Raw genomic sequence first — 27,718 nt, 5'->3', positions numbered from 1 at the left:
TCAGGCCAGTGCACAGACCTCTCCCTGGGACGCTGGGTTGTCACTGCAGGAACAGGCATGGGCAACCCCTGGGGCCCCAGGCTGTCCCCCCACCCCTCCCGTGTGTCCCCAGGCTGTGACCATGGAGTGGGACAAGCGACATCCCTGGGCCAAGGACCCAGCAGCTTTCCGGGCTTGCACAGAGCCGCGGTGGGGGTGAACCCCGGCATCATTGCCACCGCCACGGGGAGGGGGACAGGGACAAGGGACACGGGACAGAGCCAGAATCCTTTAAAAACTTGTCCTTTATTAGTCTGTCAGAAGCGAGTCCCTCGGTGTAGGGCGTCCCACCCAGTAATAGCAAAGTGAGCAACGTGAAGGGACCGAGCCCCTCCTGCCCGCGGCCCCCCCAAACCGGGGGAAACGCGGGGCCCGGGGTGGGGGCCAGGCTGACGGGGCCATCCCTCCCCGCACAGCCCCCGCCGCCGGGATCCCCTTCCCTCCCTCCCTCCCTTCCTCCAATGTGGGGTGCCCCTCATCCTGCCCCCCCCCCCGGGGGTCAGCTCTGGGGCTGGGGAGGGGCGCAACAGCCCAGGCCCCCCCAAATCCCGCAGAGAGCGATAGCACCAAGGGGGACGGCTGCTCCCCGCAGTTTATTCCGCGCTCCCTGCTGGGACCGAGGGGCCGGGCACGGCCCCGGGACGGATGGGGGGGGGGAGTCCGGGGCTTGGGGAGGGGGTGTCTCAGCTTTGCTTCGGATTTACATTCTGGACCATGCAGTAGCACCAAAGTTCATGAGGTCATCGGTGGCGAGCGTTACTTCCGCTTCCTCCCGCAGTACTTCCCTGCCGCGCAGCCCGCGCCTGCGGGGGGATGCGGGGAGATGCAGGGTGAGCCCTCCCTGCGCCCGCACCCCGCCCAGGGCCGGGAGAAGGGCCGGGCGCAGGACCGGCCCCTGGGAGCGGGGGGACCGTGCTCACCTCTAAAGCCCAGCGCACCCAGCGCTCCTCCGTAGGGCTTGGGGGGCTTCCCTAAGGGGGGAAGGCAGAGCGGCGTGAGCGGGACCCCCGTGGGGATCCGCACCCCCCGCCACAAAACGCCCCGCGGGCGGGATGGATACTCACCACCAAATCCCAGGCCGCCGACCCCACCTGAAAGGAGAGCGAAGCCCTCAGCACCCACGGGGCACCCCCATTTCCCTGCCCCGCACCCCCAGCCCCCGGGGTCCCTCCCCGGCCCGTGGCCGTGTCCCCGTGAGCCGGCCAGGTACCGACACAGGCCCCCGGTGTGTGCCGAGGTGGGGGTGGTACCTGGAAATATCGGTGACACGCCGAAGCCGGGAACTCCAACCCCTGGGGAAAAAGCGACAGCCAGTGACAGCCGGTGACAGCAGTGCCACCCTAACGTGGACTGGGGACAGTCTGGCTCGGATCCCTCGCGTACTCCAGGGACAGGAGCTGATGCAAAAGCCGCCATCCCCACCCTGGCACCCCTCTGGCTTCTCAGTGCTCTCCCAGGCAGCCACGTGCCCAGCAGGGAATGGCAGCAGCGTGGGGACAGCAAGCGGGGACGAGTGTGGCAGGGCAGGGGACACACTCCCACGCTAGCCCCAAACTGCAGCACTCACCTGGCTGCAGCCCCCCTGCACCAAAACCGGCAGGTGGGAGAGCCCCAGTGAGGGTGGGGAGCGTGAGCACAGCCACGGGAATGTGGATGGGGACGGAGGCTGGAGTCACTCCTCCAGCCCCTCTGGCTGTCCCTTACCTGGCTTGGGAGGTTTCCCAGCAGCTCCTGGATACAAGAGTCCTTTGTCAGAGAGGGGCACTGGTGCAGCCCCTGCCCGGACTTGCTGCCCCAGGGCCACAGCCAGACCCTTGAGGAGGGACCCAGAGGGTCCCAGGAGGGACCTGCACCACCACACGTTGGGGACATGGTACAGCGTCATCCCCTGTTGCCATGGCATGGGCAAGGCTGGCGCTATGGCCTTCAGTCCCTGCTCAGCAACCACATTCCCTTGGGATCACACCCTGGGAACAGGGCAGGTGGCAAACAGGATGGGGCACAAGGCACAGTGCCAGCCTGGGGTGGGATTGTACTGTGAGACAGTAGTCACGGGGGAAGAAGTGCACAGAAGTGCACACAGACTCCCTTTCCTTTTCAGTGCTCTGCCAGCACTCTGCTGTTGCTCCCTGCAGCCCAGCCCTGGGGAGCCCCACTGTGGGACCAGCATCACTCACCGAGCCCACCGACTCCGAGGCCACCGACTCCGAGGCCACCTACAAGGAGGAGCGTGGGTGAGCACCAGCAGGGACGGCAGTGGGGCAGTGTCTGACCTGCTCCTCACCCAGTCCCCAGCATGCCCAGCCTTCCTTGGCAGCCCCACTCTCTCCAGCATCCCTCTGAGAGACATCCCTGCAGCTCCATCCCTCTGGGAAAGCATCCCTCTGCCTTCACATCCCCACTGCCTGGGCTCAGCTGCTGCCAGCACTTACCTGGGAGGCCACCAACCCCTGGGACTCCAACCCCGGGAACACCTGCCAGAGAGACACCATTAACACCTGTCCCCCCACAGCCTGGCACCCCCAGCTCGGAGCACCCCCAGCCAGCGCTCAGCCTGCTGGGGTGGCCCTGGCACCCACGCTGGGAGTCCCCAGCACCCACCTCCCAGCACCCAGAGGGGCTTCAGCCCCTGCATAACACATGCAGGAGAAAACTGTCCCCAGCGAATCCAGGGCAGGGGGTACAGGTGGCACTTTGCACCCATGGGTGACAGCACACCACTTCCCACGCCTGGGCCATCAGGGCACAGTGGGCACGCAGGGGACATGAAGAGAGGTCAGCACCCCGATGGCCACAGGAGGAGGGTGCCCAGGGACAGTCCGAGGTGGCCCTGGGGCAGGGGCACGTACCGAATTTGGGAGGCTTAGCACCAGGCTGCACCCCTACTTGGGGGATGCCTGCAAAGCAAGTGAGGACACCACGGTTAGGACGGTCACCCCCGCACCACTCTCACATGCCACCGCCCTCTGTCCCACCCGCATCCCTCCCTGCCACCCCTGCACGTGCCTCGGTGGCTTTTAACATTCCCAGCCACCACTGTCCCCAAGCAGGTCCCCAAGCAGGGTGGGACAAAGCACGTACCTGCCCCGGGGAGGATGCCAGTTCCAGGAACTCCCACTCCTGGCACCAAGCCGGGCACGCCACCAACACCGGGCACTCCGCCGATGCCGGGCACCACACCTGGCACCCCTCCAACCCCGGCACCTGCGGAAAGAGGGGTGAGGCATCATGGGCTGATCCCCTGCTCATGTGGGATGATGTGCCAGGCCTGGAGTGCCCATCCCCAGCATGCCCTGGACCGGTCTGTGCCACACCAGGGCTGGTGGGGTGATGCCCCCTGGGTGTGACTGAGGGGCTCCCCAGACCAACTCACCAAATTTGGCTGCCTTGGCTGCTGCTTTGGCTGCTGCTGCTGGACCTCCAACACCTGGGCAGAGAGAGAAAGGGGGGGGGGGGGGGGTCAGTGACCCTGCAGAGGCCTCACAGCAAACCTGGGCAGAGCCCATCCCCCAGGCCTTGTCTGCATCGCCCCAGGGGACACCGCTGAGGTTCTCCTCAAGCCTGTCCTGCCCCAGAACTGCCCCCACACCAGGCAAGCTACCCCCACCCCTACCTTCCTGCTCCTCACCTGGGACACCTCCAACACCAGGAACCAAGCCACCTACTCCAGGAACCAGGCCACCTACTCCAGGAACCAGGCCACCCACACCGGGAACCAGGCCACCTGCTCCTGCAAGGACAAAGAGGAGGACTGGGGCTTCAGCTCGGGAAGAAACAGGGTAGAAGGGGTTGGATGAGAAGCCGTGGCAGGATGGGGGTGGGTGGGTGGATTATGAGATGAATGTGTGGCTGGATGAGGAGTGGTTGAAATGATGGTAGGATGGATGAATGGATGGTGAGATGGATGAATGGACGGCTGCTGAGATGGACACATGGATGGTGGGATAGTGAGATGGACACATGGGCATGTGTGTGAATGGGGAGTGGTTGAATGGATGGTGGGATGGAAGAATGGACAGATGACGAGATGCATAAATGGTTGAATGGATGGATGGATATGTGGATGGATGGATGGAGGGATGGATATGTGGATGGATGTGGAGTGATTGGATGAATGGAGGAGGTACAGATGGATGGACAGAGAAGGGGACAGATGGACACTGAGGTGGCTGGTGGTGTGGCTGGGTGGGCAGAAGGGGGTGTGGATGGACCGATGTTCAAGAAGGTGTTTGGATGGTGAACTCGGACCCTCCATGGGGCTCAGCTCTTTGGAGAGCAGCCCTGACACAGCCAGAACCTCATCCCACATTCAGCCCTTTGGGGGGGCTCATCCCTCACCCCAACCCCCAGGGACCCCAGGCACTGCTGGGCCTCAGCCCCGACAGGAGAGCAGCCCGGGGTGGAGATGAGGGGACAGGACACGCAGGATAACCCGGGAGGGATCCCAGCTTACCGAACTTGGCTGCTTTGGCGGCTGCTTTGGCAGCGGCTGCCGGACCTCCTGGGGACAGGGAGTGACAGGGTCAGGAATGCGTTCGGCCAGCACCGCTGGGGACACCCGAGCGTCCCTTGGGAACCATCTCACCTGGAACGCCAACGCCGGGCACCAGACCGGGCACACCCACTCCAGGAACACCAGGCACGCCAACGCCGGGCACACCCACTCCAGGAACACCGGGCACGCCAACGCCGGGCACGCCAACGCCGGGCACGCGTCCTGCTCCTGCAGAGGGGTTCAGGGATGTGTCCGAGGGGGCAGACTCCACAGCACCAGGGTGTCCCCACCTCTCCCGTGTGCCAAGACCCCTCCTCCCTCCCTGGCACAGCCGGTGCTGACAGTGGAGACAGTGGAGACTCACCGATCGCCGCTGCTTTCGCTGCAGCCTTGGCTGCAGCCGCTGCTGCCGGGCCGCCCACTGTGGGGACACAAGGGACACGGTCAGGGCACTGCTGAGGTCAGTGTCCCCCCGCTGCCTGGTGACAGCCTGTTTGCTCACCTCCAACACCGGGCACAGCACCAGGGACGCCTGGGACACCAGGGACGCCTGGGACACCAGGGACGCCAGGTACACCAGGGACGCCAGGTACACCAGGGACGCCAGGTACACCAGGGACGCCAGCTCCTGCAGGGAATGAGACGGGAGAAGTCAGATCTCACTGCAGCAACAGCTCAAAGGCTGGGCCTCTCCTGGCTCTGCTCTCATCATCGTGGCCCAGAGTATGGACCATCCATGGCCTCATCCAGGAGAGACCCCAGCAGGGCAGGAGAGGGATCACTTTCGTGTCTTGCTAGTGGGATGCATTTCAGGATCGTGCCAGCTATTGGAGGGTAGTGACCCCGGGCCCTGCGCAGCACGTACCGTACTTAGCTGCCTTTGCTGCTGCTGCCGCCGACGGCAACCCCTGGGGACAAGGGAGACAGGGACCCTCAGCCACCACGGCCCCGCAGAGCCGGGCTATGGGGACAGGGCTCCTGGAACAGTCACCTGCCACCCCGGGGACACCTGCGACGCCGGGCACCACCCCGGGGACGCCTCCAACACCGGGTACCAAGCCAGGGACGCCTCCGACTCCGGGCACCAGGCCGGGAACGCCGCCCACACCGACACCGGGAACGCCGGCGCCTGCCGGGAACAAGAGGGGACAAGTCAGAGCTGACAGCAGCAAGAGCTCAAAGGTGGCAGCTGCCGTGGCTCTGTCTCGTCATTGTGCCCTGGAGAGCGGAGCATCCACGGCCTCATCCCCGAGAGACCCCAGCGGGGCAGGGCAGGGATGGGCCCCGTGACTCTGCCAGAGATTGCCAGGAAGTCACCAGCACAGGCACCACAAGGACCCTCATCCTCACAGGGGCCCAAGATGCTCCTTTATTGGAGTGAAAGCTCCTCTGGACTCAGGCCCAGAGGGAAGCCAAAGCACAAGAGTTGAATTAAAACCTTTGGACAAGCTGAGATACATGAAGCCACACCAAAGTGAAATAGAAATACAGATTTTTTTAACTTTTAGTAGAAATATATGCTAAGTGCCTTAAACATTGAAAAGCTGTAGTAGAGACCTTAAACACAGTTCTTGCTGCAGCAGTGTTACCTTTTCACAGAATTCTTTACTTCAGACAAAATATAGATAGAATTATACTGTTCACATTTTTTAGATGGAGTGTTCACATAAACAGTAAGAGCTGATAGAAACTGTACATGCAAATCTGTGTAACACCTATGTAACACTTGTGTAAGGCTTACGATTGTTAGAATTAGACCGGAATAGGTTAAGGAAAGAAAAACCAGAATCATGTGTTAATCTTATTGGTCAGTTAGCAAATATAATCCACACTTCTGTAAGAAAAAATATATGGAGCATACAGAGCATATAGAAGAAGAAGCAGCTGTTTTCTGCCTACTGTTTGCTGTTGCTGCTTGCCTTTATCATGTAACCCCCTTGGAACTCTACCTTCAAGAAAGCTGTGAGACTATGAAATAAAGAACTCAGGAGAACAGCAGCCTCCTCTGCTCTTTCACCCTGGTCCAAGAAGGAAGGGTGCCCCGTCAGAAGCTCAACACTCCTTGTCACAGGGACATCAAGCCTTGCAGCCAGACAGGCCACGGAGCAGAAGTGGCTGGGTCTCCCCAGTAGGTGCTGGGAGGGCTGGGAGCCCGGGCACTGCTCAGACTGGAGAGCTGCCCAGGGCAGTGACAGCCTGGACCTGCTGGCACCCCTTAGTGCTACAGGGACGAGCATCAGGTCACTCCTGCAAGGGCTCAGGGCTACAGGGCTTTGGCCTCATGGGACCCTGCTCAGCTGGGGCACCACAGCACAGAGCACCCACTGCCGGGTCCTTCCTGAATCCCTGGATGCCATCCTGCCCAGGGCCTGTGGAGGGATGTTTTGTACCAAGTATAGAAGAGAGGGGCACCAGTGCTTTAACCCTCAAAGGAGAGATGCCTTTGACCATGGGACTCCCAGGGCTCAGCTGTGGTGATGGAGGAGAAGGTCGTGAGACCTGGCCAGGTGCCAGCTGCTGGCTCTGCCTTTTGAAGCAGCACCTGGAACTGAGTCCCTCATGGACTGTCAGGGCCAGTTCTGCCTCCTCCCTGTGCCCAAGCTCCAGACTACCCTGCTGCTTGGCCATGGCCCTCATCTCCACTGGAGCTCCTTGGGGGTGGTTACACCTGATGGATCCCACCATCCCCAACATATCTCAGAGGGCAGTACCCTGGGCAGGGGCCCCACTGCCAGGAATCTCTGCCCTAATGGCAGCAGCACCAAGCCCTTGGGCACCAGATCCTGCAACAGATCAGCTGCTGGAAAATGGATTTTGCACAAAATCCAAGAATTCAGTTAAATCCAAAGCCATGAGCTAGGGCTCGTTGTTCACTTCCACAGAGCAGCCTGGAGGAAGCCTGCAGAGGGAGAAGGTCCTGCCCTGGGGATGGAGCCAGGCCCAGGTGGGAGCAGCTGGGAGCTGGGCTGAGCATTCCCCGTTCCCCGATCCCAGGGGACACCCCGTGCCTGGGCACCCCCGTGTGTCAGCGTGGGCAGGGTGGGCGGGGGTCCCGGGGCTGGGGACCTGCGCAGCACGTACCGTACTTAGCTGCCTTTGCTGCTGCTGCCGCCGACGGCACCCCTGGGGACAAGGGAGACAGGGACCCTCAGCCACCACGGCCCCGCAGAGCCGGGCCATGGGGACAGGGCTCCTGGAACAGTCACCTGCCACCCCGGGGACACCTGCGACGCCGGGCACCACCCCGGGGACGCCTCCAACACCGGGGTACCAAGCCAGGGACGCCTCCGACTCCGGGCACCAGGCCGGGAACGCCGCCCACACCAACACCGGGAACGCCGGCGCCTGCCGGGAACAAGAGGGGACAAGTCAGAGCTGACAGCAGCAAGAGCTCAAAGGTGGCAGCTGCCGTGGCTCTGTCTCGTCACTGTGCCCTGGAGAGCGGAGCATCCACGGCCTCATCCCCGAGAGACCCCAGCAGGGCAGGGCAGGGATGGGCCCGTGACTCTGCCAGAGATTGCCAGGAAGTCACCAGCACAGGCACCACAAGGACCCTCATCCTCACAGGGGCCCAAGATGCTCCTTGTCACAGGGACATCAAGCCTTGCAGCCAGACAGGCCACGGAGCAGAAGTGGCTGGGTCTCCCCAGTAGGTGCTGGGAGGGCTGGGAGCCCGGGCACTGCTCAGACTGGAGAGCTGCCCAGGGCAGTGACAGCCTGGACCTGCTGGCACCCCTTAGTGCTACAGGGACGAGCATCAGGTCACTCCTGCAAGGGCTCAGGGCTACAGGGCTTTGGCCTCATGGGACCCTGCTCAGCTGGGGGCACCACAGCACAGAGCACCCACTGCCGGGTCCTTCCTGAATCCCTGGATGCCATCCTGCCCAGGGCCTGTGGAGGGATGTTTTGTACCAAGTATAGAAGAGAGGGGCACCAGTGCTTTAACCCTCAAAGGAGAGCTGCCTTTGACCATGGGACTCCTCATGGAAATGCTCCTTGTGGAGGTTCCCAGACCTCCACAGCATCAAGGAAGGAAACGGTCGTGGGACCTGGCCAGGGAACTCCCGGCTCTGCTTATTGGAGAAGAACCTGGAGTCCTAATGCTGTGTGGAACCTCAGGGCCAGTTCTGCCTCCTCCCTGTGCCCAAGCTCCAGACTGCCCTGCTGCTTGGCCATGGCCCTCATCTCCACTGGAGCTCCTTGGGGGTGGTTATACCTGATGGATCCCACCATCCCACCATCCCCAACATATCTTGGAGGGCAGTGCCCTGGGCAGGGGCCCCACTGCCAGGAATCCCTGCCCTAATGGCAGCAGCACCGAGCCCTCGGGCACCAGATCAGCTGCTGGAAAATGGATTTTGCACAAAATCCAAGAATTCAGTTAAATCCAAAGCCATGAGCTGGGGCTCATTGTTCACTTCCACAGAGCAGCCTGGAGGAAGCCTGCAGAGGGAGAAGGTCCTGCCCTGGGGATGGAGCCAGGCCCAGGTGGGAGCAGCTGGGAGCTGGGCTGAGCATTCCCCGTTCCCCTCAGGGGTGATCCCAGGGGACACCCCGTGCCTGGGCACCCCCGTGTGTCAGCGTGGGCAGGGGTCCCGGGGCTGGGGCCCCGCGCAGCACGTACCGTACTTAGCTGCCTTTGCTGCTGCTGCCGCCGACGGCACCCCTGGGGACAAGGGAGACAGGGACCCTCAGCCACCACGGCCCCGCAGAGCCGGGCCATGGGGACAGGGCTCCTGGAACAGTCACCTGCCACCCCGGGGACACCTGCGACGCCGGGCACCACCCCGGGGACGCCTCCAACACCGGGTACCAAGCCAGGGACTCCTCCGACTCCGGGCACCAGGCCGGGAACGCCGCCCACACCGACACCGGGAACGCCGGCGCCTGCCGGGAACAAGAGGGGACAAGTCAGAGCTGACAGCAGCAAGAGCTCAAAGGTGGCAGCTGCCGTGGCTCTGTCTCATCATTGTGCCCTGGAGAGCGGAGCATCCACGGCCTCATCCCCGAGAGACCCCAGCGGGGCAGGGCAGGAATTGCTAGGCCCAGCTGGATTTGTTTCTGAACCCCACCAAGTGTTTGGATGGTGGTGACCCTGGGTGAGGGCCCCACTGCCAGGAATCTCTGCCCTAATGGCAGCAGCACCGAGCCCTCAGGCACCAGATCAGCTGCTGAAAAATGGATTTTGCACAAAATCCAAGAATTCAGTTAAATCCAAAGCCATGAGCTGGGGCTCGTTGTTCACTTCCACAGAGCAGCCTGGAGGAAGCCTGCAGAGGGAGAAGGTCCTGCCCTGGGGATGGAGCCAGGCCCAGGTGGGAGCAGCTGGGAGCTGGGCTGAGCATTCCCCGTTCCCCTCAGGGGTGATCCCAGGGGACCACCCCGTGCCTGGGCACCCCCGTGTGTCAGCGTGGGCAGGGCGGGCGGGGGTCCCGGGGCTGGGGCCCTGCGCAGCACGTACCGTACTTAGCTGCCTTTGCTGCTGCTGGCCGCCGACGGCACCCCTGGGGACAAGGGAGACAGGGACCCTCAGCCACCACGGCCCCGCAGAGCCGGGCCATGGGGACAGGGCTCCTGGAACAGTCACCTGCCACCCCGGGGACACCTGCGACGCCGGGCACCACCCCGGGGACGCCTCCAACACCGGGTACCAAGCCAGGGACGCCTCCGACTCCGGGCACTGCCCCTGGACCTGGAGGGAAGCAGAGCAATCAGACCCCCTACAAACAGCCCACTCTGCCACCGGGGGGACAAGGTCTGTCCCAGGGCCACAGGAGGCTCTTGGGCACCGCCTTCGTGGTGGGCTCCTCCCACGTCCTAAAGCAGCTCCGCAGGCAACGCGGGATGCACCCGGGATTTTGCTTCCCAGCTCCCTACACTCATCAGGGGTTTGGCCGCCCTGGATCCTGGGGACTCCCGAGGTCCCCGAGGCTGTGGCTGTACATCCCAGCTGCCCCAGGGCTGGCACGTTTCCCCTGACTGCTCCAATGAGCGGTTTCCTGCTCACTCTTCTCCCACAGAACAGCCAAGGAGGGGAGCAGCGAGATCTGCATCCCCCGGAGCATCCCTGCGCTGGGGAAGGACAGCTCAGCACAGATGCCACGTCCCAGGCACGCTGCTGGCACCTGGCACAGCAACCCCACATCTGACGGAGAAACCAGGTGCGACGGGCATGCTGTGCCCCATGCCAGGCTGCTGCATCCCGAGGGGCCCGTCAGCCCTCCATCGCTGCTGGAAAAGCTGCTGGAGCCGGGACAGGGGCTGGGAGAGCACCCCAGAGGATGGGATAGGGGCTGCTAGGGCCCTGGCACAGCCCCTGGCATCGATGCACGGCTCCTCCCCGTCCCGAGCTCTGTCCGAGACAGCAGGAACTCACCAAAAGCTCCTGCTTTTGCCGCTGCCTTCGCCGCTGCTGCCGCCGCTGCCGGTCCTCCAACTGCCGGGATAGCGGGAGAGAGTCAGGGACGTGGAATAAGGCCAGGAGAGCCTCCCTGAGCCCAGGGCATCGCCCTCTCATCGCCTCACCTCCAACTCCGGGGACACCGCCGACGCCGACACCGGGTGCGACTCCCGGGATGCCGCCGACGCCGGGCACGACACCGGCTCCTGCCGCAGGGGAGAGCGGGTCAGCCCAGGGTGCGGGGCCACGGGGACACAGCCGGCATTCCCGGGGCTGGAGGGACGGAAGGAGGGAGGGAGGGAGGGGAGGGGAGGGATTTCCCTCCTGCCGGGGAGATGGGCGGTGTTTGTGCCACAAAGGGCGACTCACCAAGTTTCGCTGCTGCCTTCGCTGCCGCCGCCTGTGCTCCGACCCCTGCGGAGGGACACGGGCACTGGGCCACCGAGGTCCCGAGACCTTCCCACCTCAGCCCCCCCACCCACAGGGACCCTGGGGACCGGGCACCCGTGCCAGCATCTGTCCCCCTGTCCTGTGGGAGGTGCCGCTCCCCTGCAGGCTGTCCCTGCGGTGCCCGGACAGCCGGGCAGCGCTCAGCCCGCATCCAGGGGCCAGCGATGGTGACAGTGCGCGGTCCCCTGCCGTGCCCGTGCCAGGCCCCACCCCGGGGCTGCGGGGTCGGAACGAACCTGTCCCGGTGGGGTATCCTGCCTTTCCTGCCAGGATGCCGGCTCCTATCCCGCCGGCCTGAGGCCTGCAATCACAACACAGCGGCAGAGCCGGGTCAGGCACCGGCCAGGGGAAGGACAGCGAGACAGACGGAGCAGCTCCCTTGGATCTCCTCCCCCTGGCGCCAGAGGCTGCGGGGGATGCCAAAGCCAGCTCCTCCCCACTTGAGATCCCAGTTCAAACATCCCTGTCTGGAGCTGGAGTGGCTCAGGACGTGTCCTATGGATTAACAGCTCCCAGGGATGCCGGGAGAGTTGAGTTGCTCCCAGGCTGGTCCACGGCCACCATGGGCAAGGCACGAGGTCCCCAAGGGACCACCTCGCCCTGGGAGCAGGATGTCCCTCACACCACCCGAGGGTCGGTGGCCACACGGCCATGGTGGCAGCCAGGGGAGCCACAGGAGTGAGGAGGACACAAGGACTCACCACGGGGCAGCTTACCATTGGTGTAGGGCAGTCCATAGCCACCTGGGGACAAGAGGAGAGGAGAGAGGGGGGGTTAGCACCCGGCTGCTGCTGGCCCTGTCCCCTCTGCCCCACGGCGTGGACCCGCTCTGCTGGGGCTGCGCGGCACCAGCCCCGGGGGCTCCGTCCATGGTGACGGTGAATCCTCCGGGATACAAACCCCTGCAGTGGAGCTGGGCCAGGAGATGCTGTTCTCCCTCACCTTGGAAGCAGGGACTGAAAGAGCCGCCTGCTCTGAGCCCTGGCCGAGGGCTGTGGCGCCTGAAGCTGGTTCTGCAGGAGCCTCCCATGACCCCGCTCCAGCGAGTGGTCCCGCGGGAGCCCCGCGGCGAGAGCTGTACCCAGCTGGCTGCGCCCCGGCCAGCTCCAAAGCAAAGGTTTTAATTGGAATCAGGGCTTGGGAGCCTCGGCTGAAACGTGACCTCGTTAGGAGGTTGGTGCGAAGGGATGGGGAGGGATTATGAGCTGGAACAGCTCGGCCAGGGAAATGTCTCCCTGCGAAAGGGCCGGATCCCAGCACTCGGAATGGCGCGGGGATGCCCCTGACCCAGGGGGGACCGTGGGCTCGGCAGCCAGCAGCTCACAGCTCCCATCACTGCTGGCAGCAGCCCGAGGCCACGGGCTGCCACATTCCTGCTGGGGACACCTCGAGCTGCACGCAGGGTGGGGGTGTCTCCAGCGTGGGCAGGGATGTGGCTGCCTGCAGCCAGGATGGAATTACTCATGGCAGCAGCATCTCCTCGAGCACTGGACACCATCCCCTCCCAGCAGCCAGCATGTGGGGACCAGATTTCCCTCCATCCTGCCGGGCTATCCTGTGGTGTCCCACACCAGCATGGCAGTGCTGGCAGGCAGAGGCTCACAGTGACCTGTGCCAGGTGTCCCGCACCCCGAGGGCCACCCTTGCTCAACCTGGGGCACCTTATCAGCACCCTGCTCACTCCAAAGCTGGCAAAGGGGTAGCACACATGGAGGTGACTCCAAGGGCCAGGAGTCCAAGCCTTGGTTCTCCGAGGGTTTTGCTGGGTCCAAGTCCAGGTCCCCAGTAGCCCCAGCTGGGTGGAAAGGCAGTCCCTGCCCTGGGGCTGTGCCCATGGGGCTGTGCCCATGGGGATGTCACCAGCACTGCCAGGGAGCTTGGACCGATGCACACACTGGGAGGGCTCTGCACAGATGGATGTCACCCGAGCACAGCTGGACACTGGGGAGTGGTCCCCATCCCTACAGCATCAACAGGACCCTGACCTCAGCCACAGCTTCAGACTGAGCCTCCAGCACGGTGGGTGACCCCAGGGCCACCTCCTGAGCAGGGAGAGCACAGCACCAAATCATCTAAAGAGATGACTTTCCACTGAAAATGTTATTTGTGCCACTGTCCCCTCATCCCCTCTCAACCTGGACCTACTGCAGTGGGGACAGTGCAGGGGACACCCCACGTGTGGGGCCCCAGATCCACCTGCAGCATTGAGACAAGAGCCTCTCCAGCCAGTACGGCCTGTCCCTGCACTGCCAGCCCCAAGCCCTCAGAGGTGACAAACTGGCATCCCCCAGCACCCCAGGAAGGTCTGGGTGCCAGGTGAACCCCAGCTGGGGACACCCCCCTGTCCTGGTCCCTGTCTTGGGGCCGGGACCCAGACGGGATCAGCCGGTGGCGGGGCCGAGTCTCCTTAAGGATCGTAACTCTGCTCCAGTGGAGGAAACAGGAGCGGCCAGGGATCCCTGCCGGTGTTTGTGGCCACGGGCCCAGCTGGGGGGAAGCCAGCAGAGCTGCTGGGGCTGGAGCCGGGCTGGGATGTGCTGCTCGGGGTGGGCTCCCCTCGCCAAGGCTCTCCTGCCTCCAGCGCCTGTTTGGGTGCAGGGGAAATGCCCGTGGGTCTCCAGTGCACTCCCCAGAACCTCAGGCATGGGGGCCTGCCCGGATGTGGCTGCCCTCCTCCTTGGGATGCGCTGGGGAGCAGTAAGGTGGCAGCACAGCCCCTGGAGGGCACAGAGCCTGCCACTGTCCCTCCATGGGCATGGCTGCCCGGCGACAGGCAGAGCTGGCACCTGGCACAGGGCTGGGAGGGGAAGGTGTCCAGAGCAGCCTGGGCTGGGAAAGGGGGTCTGAGCTCCCCCAGGCTGCCCTGGGCAGGGGCTGAGCCCCGTCCACGTGGGCAGTGGGGAGGGAAACCTGCCTGGAGCCCCTAGGTGGCCTTGGCTACAGCTCCTTGAGCCAGGACACCTGGCCCCAGTGAATGCCCAGCACAACCCTAGGAGCCACAGAAACCAGACTGTCCCTGCGAGGGCTGTGCCTTGTGCCAGCAGGAGCTGGCGGGGCCATCCCAGGGTGGCCTGGCCCAGAGCACATCCCCAGAACGTGACCCTTCCTACCTTACAACAGCTGGAGAGGCACAGCACTGTCCACATGAGCTGGGGCAAGACCACGGGCATCACTGTGGCAGCTGCCCTCGGGGCTGCCACAGGCAGGGCACAGCAGAGCCCCTGGCTCTGTCCTGCTGTCCCAGGGCCAGCACAGGCACTGCCAGGTCCGGGGGACCTGTGGGCACTGTGCCTCAGCCCTGGGGAACGGCGGGTCCTTGTCCTGGCACTGCTGGGATCCTTCCCCCGCAGTGAAGCCACCGTGGAGCTTACCTGGGAGCTTAGGAGCTTTGATGGGATACCCCAGAGGGACACCAGGCTGCTGACCTCCAAAACCTCCCAGTCCTGCAAACCAACAGCAGACTCTCACCTGGAGCCCGCGCCACGGCTGCCACCAGTCCTGGAGGGAGGGGAGTGCCCCAGGGCACCCCGGGAGAGGAGAGTGGGGGGCTTGGGAAGCCCTGAGGCATCTTCTGGTGTGGGGAGACCATAGCTGTGAGGAACAGGCTTGGGAAGGAAGAGAAGGACAGGCAAGAGAGACGGGACACTCACCAGGGATTCCTCCGAAGGCTCCAGCTCCTAAAAAGAAACACAGAGACACCTGTGTGAGCCCTGGGTTGCTCCTGGAGGCCCAAATTAACCTGAGTTAATTCAGGTGAACTGAATTAACAGGTTGATTCAGCTGCAAGTTGGCTTCACTGCCAAGTGCCCTGTAGGGCTGTGATCCTGAAGGATGGGCTGGGGGCCGAGCTGGAGCCAGCCCTGAACCCACCCCAGCGTTCCAAGGGGGTTGAGGGGACCTACCTGGGCCTTTTGGCTTGACTCCAGCTCCAGTGGGGACTCCGGGCAGCACCCCCACGCCGGGGAAGCGAACACCTGGAGCAGAGACCAGAGGGATGAGCTGGGGCCTCATGATGTTACTGGTACCCAGATCCCAAACCCCTGCCACCCCTCTCTTGTCACCCAGGGCACCCTCATCCTCGGGGGCTGGCTGGGGACCGCCCTGTGCCAGCCTGGCTGCACCTCCAGCTGCCAGGAGGGGTTTGCTCCCAGCCTGGAGCCACCTGTGGAACAGACTGGGAGCCTGCAGGGAACGTGGCACTCCAGAGGGGTCCCAGCGGTGACAGCAAAGCCCCAGCCAGGCCTGGGCAGTGCTCTCTGCCCTGGTGATGCTCGGTGGCCTGGGGCCAGCAGGGGCTCTCCAGCCCTCCAGGGGAAGCAGACAGTGCTTTGGCCTTGCAGTCGTTTGGGTTGGATTTTTGGGTTTTGAGTTTCCTTTTGGTTTGGGGTTCTTTTTCCCCCTCTTACAAATGTCTTTCATTATAACTCGAGCGTTTTCAGACATGGAAAAGACATTCCTGACCAGCAACACACTTCGGACAGTGTCGAAACATCTTGTTTTCACAAGTTTTCCTCCCCCAAATTACTTTGCACTGAGGAATTCCTCTCTCCTGCCACCTCCTCCCCCTCCTTCCCACGCCGCCAGCCCTGGTGGCTGTGCCAGCTCCTCTCCCAGTGCTGGTGCCGCCTGCTCCCGCCAAGCTTGGCATGGGACAGAGGTGCCGGGGTCCCCCCATGCCTTTGGCACGGTGGAAATGTCACTGTGACCTCAGCCAAGGGGTTTGGAAGCTGCGGGGAGCAGCGGGAGGCAGGGCAGGGTGCTCGGCCCACAGGGGGTGCTGGCACTGAGCGGGGACCACTTGGGAGGCTGGGGTGCTGCTGGCGGGGTTGGGGACCCCTTTGGAGGTTGAGGTGTTGCCGGCACTGGATGGGATCCCCTCGGAGTTGGGGTGCTGCTGGCAGGGTGGGGATACCCTTGGAGGTTGGGGTGCTGATGGTGGGGTGGGGACCCCCAGCTCACCTGCGCCGGGGAGCACGCCGCCCGGGAAAGCTCCGGGAATCCCAGCACCTGCAGGCAAAAGAAATTCAGGGATGAGGAGCCGGGTGGAGTCGCTCCCCGCCCCGGCCCCGGCTCCGGGGCCGTCACCTACCTGGTATCTTAGGGGGTTTCCCTGCCGCGCCAAGGCCGGGCTGCACCGCGCCCGGTACCACGGCACCTGCGGGCAGCAGAGACCCCTGAGCCCGGGCCCGGCTCCTGCCCACCCCGGGGACAGCTCTGCCCCAGGCTCGGCTATGCCGGGAGCGAGGGGTGTTTCCTACCTGTGGAGACCCCGAGGCCACCAGGACCAATTCCACCCACGCCTCCAATGCCAGCACCTGGGGGCATTGGGAAGAGGGGTGTACCAGGGGAGGCGCCGCCGCTGGGCTAGGGCAGGCCAGAACGGGACAAGCTCAGGATGGCCCTTGGGGGCGGAGGGGACACCCTGAGGCAGTCCCAGGGGTGGGTTCCCATACTGGGCACAGGGACCAGGCAGCTCTGCGGTCTCTGCTCCTGGGAGCTCAGGTCTGGCCAATTCCCCCGTGCCCGGGTCCCTCCGAGTCACTGGGCAGCCCAGTGAGAGCATCGGCTCCTGCCTGCAGCCCCCGGCTCCGAGGGAAACCTGTCCTGCCCCAGACCCCCAGGGGACACCAGGGGTCCCTGGGGGCTGCCCGGGCCCCCCCAGCACTCACCAGCTTTGGCAGCAGCCTTGAGCGCCGCGGCCGAGGCGGCTCCCGGGAACACCCCCCCGGGGAAGGCAGCTCCGGGGAACAGACCCGCAGCACCTGTGGGGACAACAACCAGCATCAGCATTCCTGAAACACAGCTGCCAAGAGGGTGTCCTGCCCTCCGGGTGGGCACAGGGGCTGGTGAGCTGCGGGGCTGCGTGGCGGTGCCAGGGCTGGCGTTAGGCTGGGCGAGGCGGCGTTAGCAGGCACTGCCCCGTCCTGCATCCCCCCAAATCCCTGCTCCCATCCACACCCCACCCGGCACACACAACACCTGACAGCCCTGGAGCCCCTGGCTGACCACCTGCAGGCACTGTCCCTCTGCTGCCGGCCCTGCGGGGACCCCAGGTGCCTCCTCTCCTGCGGGGTCACCCCACTGTGGTTGAGGCCATTGTGTCGGGGACCTCAGGGCTGCCTGCTGGGCGGCCGCAGTCCCTCGGGTCTGGGAAGGGCACCCAGCCCAGACGGCACCCACCCAGCACGCTCTGGAGAGCTGTGGAGATGGGGACAAGGGACGTGCTGTCCCCAAGGTGGGTCTCTGGGGATATCGCCTCGGGGATGGCCTGGAATGGGGGTGGACAGTGGTCAGTGCTCACCTGGCTGCAGGCCAAGGGGGCCGAGTCCCCCAAGTCCTCCGACCCCTAGAAAGAGAAGCGGGGTGAGGTGGGGGGCGGCCAGGCCCGGAGGAGCAGAGAGGAGTGCCTGTGGCACCGTGGGGACGGGAGAACAGCCCCGGGACGGGCACAGGGACGGTGACAAATGTCCTCGCCAGCACTCGGGTCCTCCATCCCGTCCCTTCTGCCTCAGCCGCCCCCCGCCCTGCCGGGCCACAGGGGGACGGAACCAAAATGTTTATGGCTGAGGAATGAGTCCCTGGGTCTCCGGCCAGCACTGCCTTCCAACATCTGGGGCTCATCAGCCCTCGCTCCCTCCAGGCGCAAATTCCAGTGCCGCTGGCTCCGGGCGCGGACACCGCTCTGGCTGGGCCCTCGCGGCCGCCCCGCGTTTGGTTTTAATTACGCCGAAATAAAGGGCCTTGTTTTTCTTTCCACGAGCTGAAATCTGAGCAAACGGAGGCTGCCGGCCCCCGCCTCGGGCTGCAGCTCCCACTGCGCAGCCTGGCCTGCTCGGGGGCCAGGGGCGTGGGGTGCCCCTGCCCTGGGCACAGTGGGGACCCCAGGGAGGGCACAGAGGGGACCCCAGGGTCTGCCTGAAGCAGCATCTTTGCATGGGGATCAACAGGCACCGGGCAGAGAGTGCCAGGACAAGGGGAGTGGTTTGAACCGAAAGAGGAGAGATTTAGGCTCAATGCTAGGAGGAAATTCTCTGCTCAGAGGGTGGTGAGGCCCTGGCACAGGGTGCCCAGAGCAGCTGTGGCTGCCTCTGGATCCCTGGCAGTGCACAAGGCCAGGCTGGACGGGGCTTGGAACACCCAGGGACAGTGGAAAGTGTCCCTGTCATGGCAGGGGTGGCACTGGACGAGCTTTAATGTCCCTTCCAACTCAGGCCATTCAACAATTCCATGATCTCCCTTGGCCCAGATGTTGCACATTCGGTCCCTGCTGCCCCAGGCTCGGTGCCCTCCAGCTCTGCCTTCTCCTGCTGCACATCCCCCTGCCAGCATCTCCCCTCTCTCCTGGTGATGTCCCCTGTCCCCAGCGTTCCTAGGCGCGGCAAAGCCCAGCGTGGGCTGCAGGAGCCTCTGCAGAAGCTTCTTGGCCCCTCTGGCAGGCAGGCACGGGCGCTGCTAGCTGCCCACCGGGACGCTGGCTCCCGGCTTCGCATCTCCTGCCGGAGCTCTGGCGCGGTTTGCAGGCAGCAAGCACCCCCAGAGGCTGGTTTGGGGGCTGGGGCAGAGGGCAGCGCCGAAGCGGGGTGGGCAGGGAGACTCCTGGAGGCCGTGCCAGGATTAGTGTGGCAGGGCAGGGCGGGCTGTGCCTTGGCCAGCGGGGTCCCCCCAGCGCGGGAGCAACATGAGGGCAGCAGTGGTTGGGAAATATCCCGGCTGCTGGCGTGCCTGGAGCTGGTGAGAGCCAGGGAAAGGCTTCTTACCTGGTTTGGGAGGTTTTCCTGCAGCCCCGAGTCCTAGGGGAGAGTGAGCGGAGAGGGGTCAGGGCCATCCTCCCTCCGAGCATCCCCGGGCACGGGGACACGTGTGGGACGGGGCCAGCCTCGTGGCAGAGCCCCTGCCCAGCACAAGGCAGCTCTGCTGGGCGTCCTGCCCCTCTCCCCAGCCCAGCCCAGCCTGGCAGGGGTCCCAGCACTCACCTGCTCCCAAACCTCCAAGTCCAGCACCTGCGAGCAACGGCACAGTCTGAGCACCGCCCTGGGAGCACCCAGCACCCACCCAGGCTCCCGGGGCTCCCTGGGGAGGTGGAGACAGTCACACGGTGTAAGGGGACCGGCCATCCCCCCTGGGGTGTCCCCAGGGTTTTGGCTGAAGCTCTGGGGACAGGCTGTGACCTCTGAGCACCTCCTGTGGCCAGGGCTGGGCAGGTGTAGGTGCCAGCCCTGGGCTGGGGGCCCCCAGGGTAAGCCTGGCACTGCCACCCAGTCCTGTCCCCACGCCACGGGGCTGATGCTGAGTCCATGCTGAGCAGCCAGGCAGGGTGTCCCCATGTCACCTGATCCCGGCTGGCAGGTCCCCAGCCTTCCATGGTGTCTCGAAGGCATTCAGGGACCCCCCCAGGCACCTGCCCGTCCTTGCAAACAGGGTGATGCCCCCTCCCAGTGGTGCCTGGGCCCCCTTACCTGGGAAAAAGCCTCCTCCTGGGACTCCCCCTCCCGGGATAGCACCAGGGACCCCTGCAAGAGAGAGACCCTTGTTAAAATCCCCCCAGTGGTCCGAGGCAGGGGGCGGGGGGCCCCTCCTGGTTCCCCTGGTGCTCCCTGCGCACGGGTTGGGATGCGGAGCTCGAGGGCAGGCCCCTGCCTTTCCTTGCAGCCCTGTTTCCCGGGGGTGACAGTGGTGACAGGGCTTGGAGGTGCCCCAGCTCGGACCCAGGGGCGGCACCTCGGTGGAGGTGTCAGCAGGACCTGGCCCTCCGTGGGAAGGAGGGACGTGGGGCCGGCTGCTGTCCAGCTCTGCTCCTGTCCCACAGCCCAGCCAGGGCTGCCTCCATCGCCTCCAGCTTCACGTGGCTCTGCGGCTGGGTCCGGGCACGGCCACGCTCGTGGGGCTGTCCCAGTCCATCCCCACAGCCCCTGCTGGTCCCAGCCAAGCCTGAGCCTCCTCTGGGGCTGCCCCAAGGATCTGTGGATGTGTCCTGCCCGCTGAGGGGCCAGTGAAGAGCCAGCTCAGGCCGGTGGGACTGGGGTGACAGACTGGGGGGACACTGCTGAGACCCATGGAAGCTCCCTGGTCCCTCTGCCTGTCCGTGTGACACTGCGGTCCCAGCACTTCCCAGGGTATCTCAGCTCATGCTTACAGGCCACAGCAAGGTTTTGTGGCTGGTTTGGACTGGTGGCTGGTTTGGACTGGTGCTTTGTGGCTGGCAGGGGGGTGTCTGCTGCAGGCCACCAGGCTGCCACCCCCGGCTGGCCCCCAGCTCCACCAGGGCCATGGGTGCGCTGGGGGCTTGCAGGTGGGTTGGGGACACAAGGGGACCGCAGTGCAGAGGGAAACTCCACTCTTGGCACCGGGAGAGGGACTATGGTGGGGTTTGCAGGACAGAGCCGGACAGGGGAGCTGCCAGGAGGGCGTGGGGGGCTGCCGTGGCCACAGTCCCTGTGGGACCTGCAGCCAGCCCTGCTGCTTGCACCGCCACTGGGGAGGACTTCAGGGGGGAACGGGCACGGGCGGACCCTGTGGGGGCATGGCTGGGACCTGAGCACCTGCAGTGGCCACCCCAGCACACCGGGAGGGGGGTGCATGCAGTGGCACAGCCGTGGCAGCACCACCACGGGCCGGGCAGTGCCCAGGGGCTGGGCAGGGGGTGCCAGCGCCCGGGGGGACGGGCAGGTGGCAGGGCTGGCAGGTGGCAGGGCTGGCACACCACGGCGGGGACACATTGTGCCGCACATCTCCATCACGGGGGGGGCAAACTCCGGGGATTCCCTCTTGCCGTGCCCCAAAGCCCTGCTGTGCCCCACCAGTGGCAGGGATGAGGGTGTCCCCTGGGCCCTGCTCACGTGTCCCTTGCACCCTGGGCACCTGCAGAGATGCCCGGGCTCCCCGCGGGATGCACTGGGGTGCCAGGGCACAACCGTGTGCGGCAGGGCTGTCGGGCTGCGCGGGCACAGCCGATGTCGGTGGCAGGACAGGACATCCCCGGGGATGGGGGGATGGGGAGGACCCGTGCCAGGACCCTCACACAGCCCCAGAGAGCGGGGCCCAGGCATTGCCCCCCAGCATCCCGTCCCGCGGTGTCCCTTGGCCAGGAGGGGACGCGTGCTCAGCCTCCGGCCCGGCCCGGCCCGGCCCGGGGGTTCCGGAGCAGCTCCTTTTCCCGGCCGGGGGTGACAGAACGGCTCCTTTTCCCGGCACACTCCCCGCCCACACCGCCCCCCCAGCCTGGGTGAACACAACTCCCTCCTTGTTTCCGAACAAGCTCCGAGCGTCCGCACACCGCCAGCTCTCCCTCCCGGCCCCGCTGCCGCTGGGAGCCAGTGCCGGGCATGGCCAGGGACTGTCCCCACCCAGGACGGGACGCTCAGCCCCCATCGTGCTCCGCAGCCTCAGCCCCTCAAAACCAGGCAAGGTCCCTGGTGCTGGGGTGACAGTGGGGGACAGGCTGACCTCACCTACCCTCTGTCACCAGCGCTGCCTGATGGAGGCTCCCGAGGATGCTGGGACAAGGATTTCTCACAGCACCCCTGCATTGTGGGGACCCTGGGAATGTCCGGGTGTCACCTGCCCACAGCCACAGCTGCTGAACTCAGCCCTTCATCATCCTCATCATCATCACCCTCCTGGGGCACTGGGGGTCCTGGCAGGAGGGTCCCACTGTGGTGACACTGTCACTGCCCCGTCCCCAGGCATCCCCCAGGCACCATCCCAGAGAGGGCCCTGTGCCTGGACACTTTTTGGGAGGATTGCAGAGGATGTGCTGGTCCATCTGCCCAGATCAGGAGGTGTGGGGCAGTCAGCAAGGCCTGGCAGGAGATGGGACGGCCCGGAGGCAGTGGGATGGGTGGCTGGATGGTGGTGCCAAGCGGCCTTGGGGGCACAAACCTTTCCCTCAGGAGCTCTCCCTGACCAGCTCTGCTGCCAGGCATGGCCGGATCTGCACTGCCCTGGGAGCTCCTTCACAAGCTGCTCCCCCAGAGCCCAGCTCGGGGCTGTTCCCTGGTGCAGGCACTACTGGGGGGGGTCTCTCCAAATCCCCCCAGCGTCTCCAGTCCCTCCCCCTGGCAGCACCACCGAGCACAGCTGTTGGTGACAACCCACGCACTGGTGACACTGTGACCACACTGGGCTCTGGCCATCGCTCTCCGGCCATCTCTGTCCTTGCCCAGCCTCAGGGGCAGCAGCCCCCAGCCCAGTTTGGGGTCCACGTGCTGCCATTTGTCCTCTCCACCCATTCCCTTAGCACATCAGGGAAGGGGAGACTGAGTCAGCGGCTTCCCAGCACGGAAGGAGCTCTGTGCTGCCTCCGCTCTGAGCCTGCCAGGACCCTGGGAAGGGGATTTTCCTGGGCTCCCAGCCTGTCTCCTGTGCTGGGCTGGCTGTGAGCCTGCATCCCACCCCGGGGATGGCTTCTCAGTCCAGGGGTAGGAGAATTCGCACTCACTCATGCAGCCCCAGCTGTGTCGGGGTGTGAGCCGTGGAGGTGCTCAGGATCTGGTGTGGAGCCTCCTTGTTTATGGGAATGGGATGTTTTCCCCCCCCAGCTCCATCCACAGGTGTGGATATCCGTGCTGTTCTGCTGCCAGCACTGCTTCCGATCCCGTTTGGATTGGCCTCACTATTTCTATCTGCACCACTGCTTGCAGCTCCCTCCACGAGCCAGAAATGCAGAGCATTTCTCTGTTCCATAGGTTTTGAGACCATGCTGGAGAATCCACCACAGGACACCCTCGTACCTCACCCCTCCCTGCGCCCACAGGCACCAGCTCCCGGAGGAGCCTCAGCGCAAAACCGCCACCACTCCCCTCTTCCCTCATTCTGCTGTTTTCTTTTTCTTGGGAGAAAGTTATGGAAACATTCAGTCTCCAAGCGACTTTGAAGCCATGCTGCATCCCGGGCCGGGCTCGCTGGTAGCAGCTCGGGGGGAGGGGGGCTGCTGCCGGGGCCTGGCTCCTCTCCAGCCCCCCTGAAGCTCCAGCTTTCATCTCCGAGTGCTGGCGGCCGAGCTGCACCCTGCCAGTAGTGAGGGGAGGGAGCAGCCCCAGCAGGCCGGGGTCCAGCTGGGAAGGGGAGATGCCATCCCAGCCTCACCCTGGGCATTCTGGTTGTCCTCGGAGGGTCCCCACAGCCCCGGGCTGGGTGCCAGCACACCCAGTGCCTGCCGCTCTGCACCCACCCGAGCTGCTCCCCCCGGGCCCAGAGCCTGCAGGGCTGGGACCTCCCTGGGGTCCCTCTTGTCCCTCCTGGGGGTGTCACTGCCAGGAGATCCCCTGTGCTCCATGCAGGAGGCACTGAGGGATGGATGGAAGCACTGAGGGATGGATGCCCTGCTCCCGATGCTGGGACAGGCTGCACCTGGCACCTTTGGGGAATCACGGCCCCTTCCCCCTGCAGTGACCTGTGTCCGGCTGTGCAGGGCCCCACAGTGCCAGCACGGCTCTGCTCCCCAGGGGCAGATCCCCAGGGGCTGATCCTGACCTGCTGCCGGGGTTTCCTGAGTGCTGCCAGCTCAGTCCCTTGGCACTGCTCTGAGGTGACAGTCTGGGTACGAACCCTTCAACCCTGGGATGTCTCAGGGTTCCCTCTCCCACCAGGCTGATTTGCAGCTGCACTGGCAGTCAGTGCTGGAGTTCACTGGCCTGCCCCTCTCCAGGTGCCTCCCCAGCACCCTGGGATCCCCCTCACCATGCCACCGTGCCTCTGTGTCAGCTCTGTCCCCAAGGGCTGGTGTGCCAGGGCAGGGCTGAGACACTGCCCAGTGCTCCCTGGGAGAGCCTTCTCCCGTGTCCCCCCAGCACCGGGACCATCCCCAGGGTCAGGTCACCTCCTCGGTGAGCTGGCTCCCAAAGCAGCAAACACCCCTGGGGACTGAGCCGGGGCCTGGAGTGGGGCACATCCCATCCAGCACCCCGAGCAGGATCAGGCACCGACAGCAGCTCGGCTCTCAGGCAGCTCCCGGCTCTGAGGTCCCGCTGCCTGCACAGCCAGCCCGCGCTCGGGGTCCCGGGAGCTGCAGGGCACGGGCAGATGGAGCTGCTGAGGGCTCTGCCCTTGGTGACAGGTGGTCCAGCCTGGGGCTGCCCTGGTGCCCACCCAGCCCCCGGCGCTGCCCACAGAATCCTGCACCCTCTCCTCCTCCGGTCCTCAATCCTCCGTGTCCAACAAGCCCCTCACGACAGCCCCGGCACTGACCCCGTGGCCGATGGTGGCTCTGCCCATCACACGCTCTCCGTGGCACAACCACTCAGCTCTCCGGAGGTGACTGTCCCCTCCCTTGTGGTGCTGTCGCCTCCTCACAGCCCTCTGCCCAGTCTGGCCACTGCAGTGGGCTCAGAATCTGTGTTCAGCTGCTCTCCCCGCCTCTGTGGGAGCTCCCGGTCTGACCCGAGGCAGCGGCTGGGCACCGGGCAGGCACCGGCTGCGCTGGCCGGGCTGTGCCACACGGCTGGGACAGGGACCCTGCGCTGGCCGGGCTGTGCCACACGGCTGGACACAGACCCTGCGCTGGCCGGGCTGTGTCACACGGCTGGGACACAGACCCTGCGCTGGCCGGGCTGTGTCACACGGCTGGGACACAGACCCTGCGCTGGCCGGGCTGTGCACACGGCTGGACACAGACCCTGCGCTGGCCGGGCTGCTGGCCACACGGCTGCGGGACACGCACCCTGCGCTGGGCCGGGCTGTGTCACACGGCTGGGACACAGACCCTGCGCTGGCCGGGCTGTGTCACACGGCTGGGACAGGGACCCTAGCGCTGGCTGTCACCTCCCCGCCCCTCGGCCGCGATGTGCCGCACCTGCGTGTGCGTGGGCTGGGTTGTCACACAGCCGTGGGACCGCGCCGGGACAGGGACCCGGACGCTTGGTGGCACAAGCAACAGTGAGGGGGGCGTGAGGGCCCCCGGCACCCTCAGCCTGCGGTTCGGGTGGGTCGAGCCGCTCTGCAGCTGCAGCAGCCCCGGGGCTGTCACGGCCACACACTGAGGCAGCAGCTCGCACACGGCGGCTGCGGGACGCTCCCACCCACCCGGCGCCCTCGGCTCCCGCTGCCATCGCACCGCGGGGTGACAGGCTGCCACCTCCCCCGGCCCCTCGCACTTTTAAGTCCCATGGGAGTTTGGTGGCCACGCCTGGTGTCCTGCCTGCGTGTTCCTGAGCCTTTCGTGCCTCCAAGTCTCTCATTCCCAAGTCTCTGCTGTCCCCAAGCCTGTCACCAGGACACAACCCCTGGCAGCCTCCCTCCGACAAGTGCTTGGTGCAGCGGTGCCGTTACCGACTGCCCCGCGTCACCACCCTCGGTGACATCCCGTCCCACCCGGCCATGGCACAAAGCCACGCGTCGGTGTGGGGAGCAAAGAGCCCTCGGCGGAGGTGGCACCCGGGGGCTGCCCAGCCGCCCTCGGGGACGTCGCCAAGGCAGGGCAGCGTGGGTGGCTGTCCCTGCTCGGGGCTGCGCAGCCGGGGCAGGCGAGGGACTGCCCGGAGGGTGGGGGGTGTCGCAGCCCTGGTGCCCGCGGAGGGTCCCCGGCAGGACCGGAGCGAGGCGCCGGCCGCGGGGCACGGGAAGGAGCCTTTCGTTCCTTACCTCCTTGCTGAGTAGCCGGGAGGATGGAGAGGAGGAGGAGGACTCCGGGGAGGAGGGGTGCAGCTGCCTGCCTTGCCATCTCTTGAAGCAATGCCCCCGTGCTCCCGCGGGCTGTGTGTTTTATCCCAGAGCTGCTTAATTGTTGCTTCCAAGGATGCGAGGGGAAGGGGAGGGGGGTGAGGAGGGAGGGGAAAAGGAGAGGGAGAGGGGGGAGAGAGGCACAGGACACTACGTCATGAGGAAAGGCCAAACACACACGAGCCTCTCCCGCCGATTGGGCTGGCTGCTCGGGAGGGTTTTTTCCTTTCCCCCTTTTTTTTTCCTTTTTTTTTTTTTTTTTTTTTTTGATTCCTCGCTGCTCTCTCCAAGCCGGCGCGTCTCTGCCAAAAAAGCTGGAAGAGGGGGGAGCTGCCAAGGCAGGCGGTGGGGGAGGACAGGGGGGCTGCGCCCACCGGCCTGGGGGCCACGGGAATTTAGGGTGACGGATGTGTGTCGCATCGCGGCTGGCACCTGAGTGGTCTCGCATCGCGGGAGACACAGGGGGGCTTTCGCATCCCAGGTGCATCGGCCCGAAAGGGGACTGGGGGGAAGGTGGGGACCGGCGGGGTGAGGGGATGGGGGTGTCCAGGGGCGCAGGCGGAAATTCAGGGGTGCCGCTCCAGCCGCGGGGCGCGAGGGAAGGAACCGGCCCGGTGCCCGATACCGTGCCCGGTGCCAGTGCCCCGTGCACGGAGTCCGGATCTCAGGTGCCAGCGTCCGGATCCCGGTGCCGGTGCCCGGATCCCGGTGCCGGTGCCCGGGTCCCGGTGCCGGGTCCCGGTGCCGGTGCCGGTGTCGGCCGGGAGGTGGCGGGCGCGGGGTGTGCAGCCGCCGGCAGGACGGGAAAACCGCGCATTTTGCAGGAAAACGTGCTGCCGGCCCCGGGGGTCCCTCCCGGCCAGGGGTGTCCTGGGGACACGCAGCGCCCGGCCCGGCCGGGGCTGGTGATGGACACGCGGCCCCCGCGACCCCCAGAGCCCAGATCGGGTGGGGGTCTGGCAGCTGAGCTGAGCCATTTCCAGCCCCATCCCCTTCAGGGGTTCCATCAGCTCCGAGCCCAAACCCGGGCCCTGCGTGTCCCCACTGAACTCCTCATCCCCCTTTTCAGGGGGGGTCTCTGGACAGGTCTTGGGGGGCAGCTGGGTTAAATGGGGGGATGAATCACAGGATCATGGAACAGTTTGAGTCGGAAGGGACCTTCAAGACCATCTCATTCCACCCCCCCTGCCATGGCAGGGACACCTCCCACTGTCCCAGGCTGCTCCCAGCCCCAATGTCCAGCCTGGCCTTGGCCACTGCCAGGGATCCAGGGGCAGCCCCAGCTGCTCTGGGCACCCTGTGCCAGGGCCTGCCCACCCTCCCAGGGAACAATTCCTTCCCAATATCCCATCCAGCCCTGCCCTCTGGCACTGGGAAGCCATTCCCTGGGTCCTGTCCCTCCAGCCCTTGAGCCCAGTCCCTCTCCAGCTCTCCTGGAGCCCCTTCAGGCCCTGCAAGGGGCTCGGAGCTCTCCCTGGAGCCTTCTCCTCTCCAGGTGAGCACCCCCAGCTCCCCCAGCTTGGCTCCAGTGCAGAGGGGCTCCAGCCCTCAGAGGATCTCTGTGGACTCCTCTGGACTCGCTCCAGCAGCTCCACGTCCTTCTTATGCTGGGGACCCCAGAGCTGGACAGACATTGCAGGTGGGAGCAGAGTGGAAGGGGAGAATGTGTGTGGATGTGA

The 27,718-nt window shown here is 65.3% G+C and overlaps 1 protein-coding gene across 1 annotated transcript; it reads right to left on the bottom strand.

Annotated features, from left to right (window-relative positions):
- Positions 1–266: 266 nt before the first annotated feature.
- On the bottom strand, positions 267–26,078 carry ELN (elastin). Its single transcript, XM_039563045.1, has 39 exons — positions 25,962–26,078; positions 19,841–19,894; positions 19,358–19,384; positions 19,142–19,174; positions 17,686–17,730; positions 17,054–17,146; positions 16,643–16,699; positions 16,474–16,539; positions 16,344–16,391; positions 15,287–15,358; positions 15,035–15,061; positions 14,756–14,827; positions 12,101–12,127; positions 11,621–11,685; positions 11,304–11,348; positions 11,060–11,140; positions 10,911–10,970; positions 10,122–10,226; positions 9,996–10,038; positions 9,284–9,421; positions 9,159–9,200; positions 7,741–7,879; positions 7,616–7,657; positions 5,400–5,663; positions 5,037–5,162; positions 4,899–4,955; positions 4,625–4,762; positions 4,493–4,540; positions 3,668–3,769; positions 3,413–3,466; positions 3,121–3,243; positions 2,889–2,936; positions 2,472–2,513; positions 2,217–2,255; positions 1,744–1,770; positions 1,290–1,331; positions 1,104–1,130; positions 960–1,010; positions 267–842 (listed from the first exon to the last, which is right to left on the bottom strand). Exons 13-39 carry the CDS (start codon positions 12,119–12,121, stop codon positions 796–798), a joined length of 2,016 nt encoding a protein of 671 aa, XP_039418979.1. The 5' UTR covers positions 12,122–12,127; positions 14,756–14,827; positions 15,035–15,061; positions 15,287–15,358; positions 16,344–16,391; positions 16,474–16,539; positions 16,643–16,699; positions 17,054–17,146; positions 17,686–17,730; positions 19,142–19,174; positions 19,358–19,384; positions 19,841–19,894; positions 25,962–26,078; the 3' UTR covers positions 267–795.
- Positions 26,079–27,718: the final 1,640 nt, after the last annotated feature.

This window comes from Corvus cornix, chromosome 19 (assembly GCF_000738735.6).
Source record: "Corvus cornix cornix isolate S_Up_H32 chromosome 19, ASM73873v5, whole genome shotgun sequence".
Taxonomy (NCBI): domain Eukaryota; kingdom Metazoa; phylum Chordata; class Aves; order Passeriformes; family Corvidae; genus Corvus; species Corvus cornix.
This window is presented reverse-complemented; position numbering and strand designations above follow the sequence as displayed.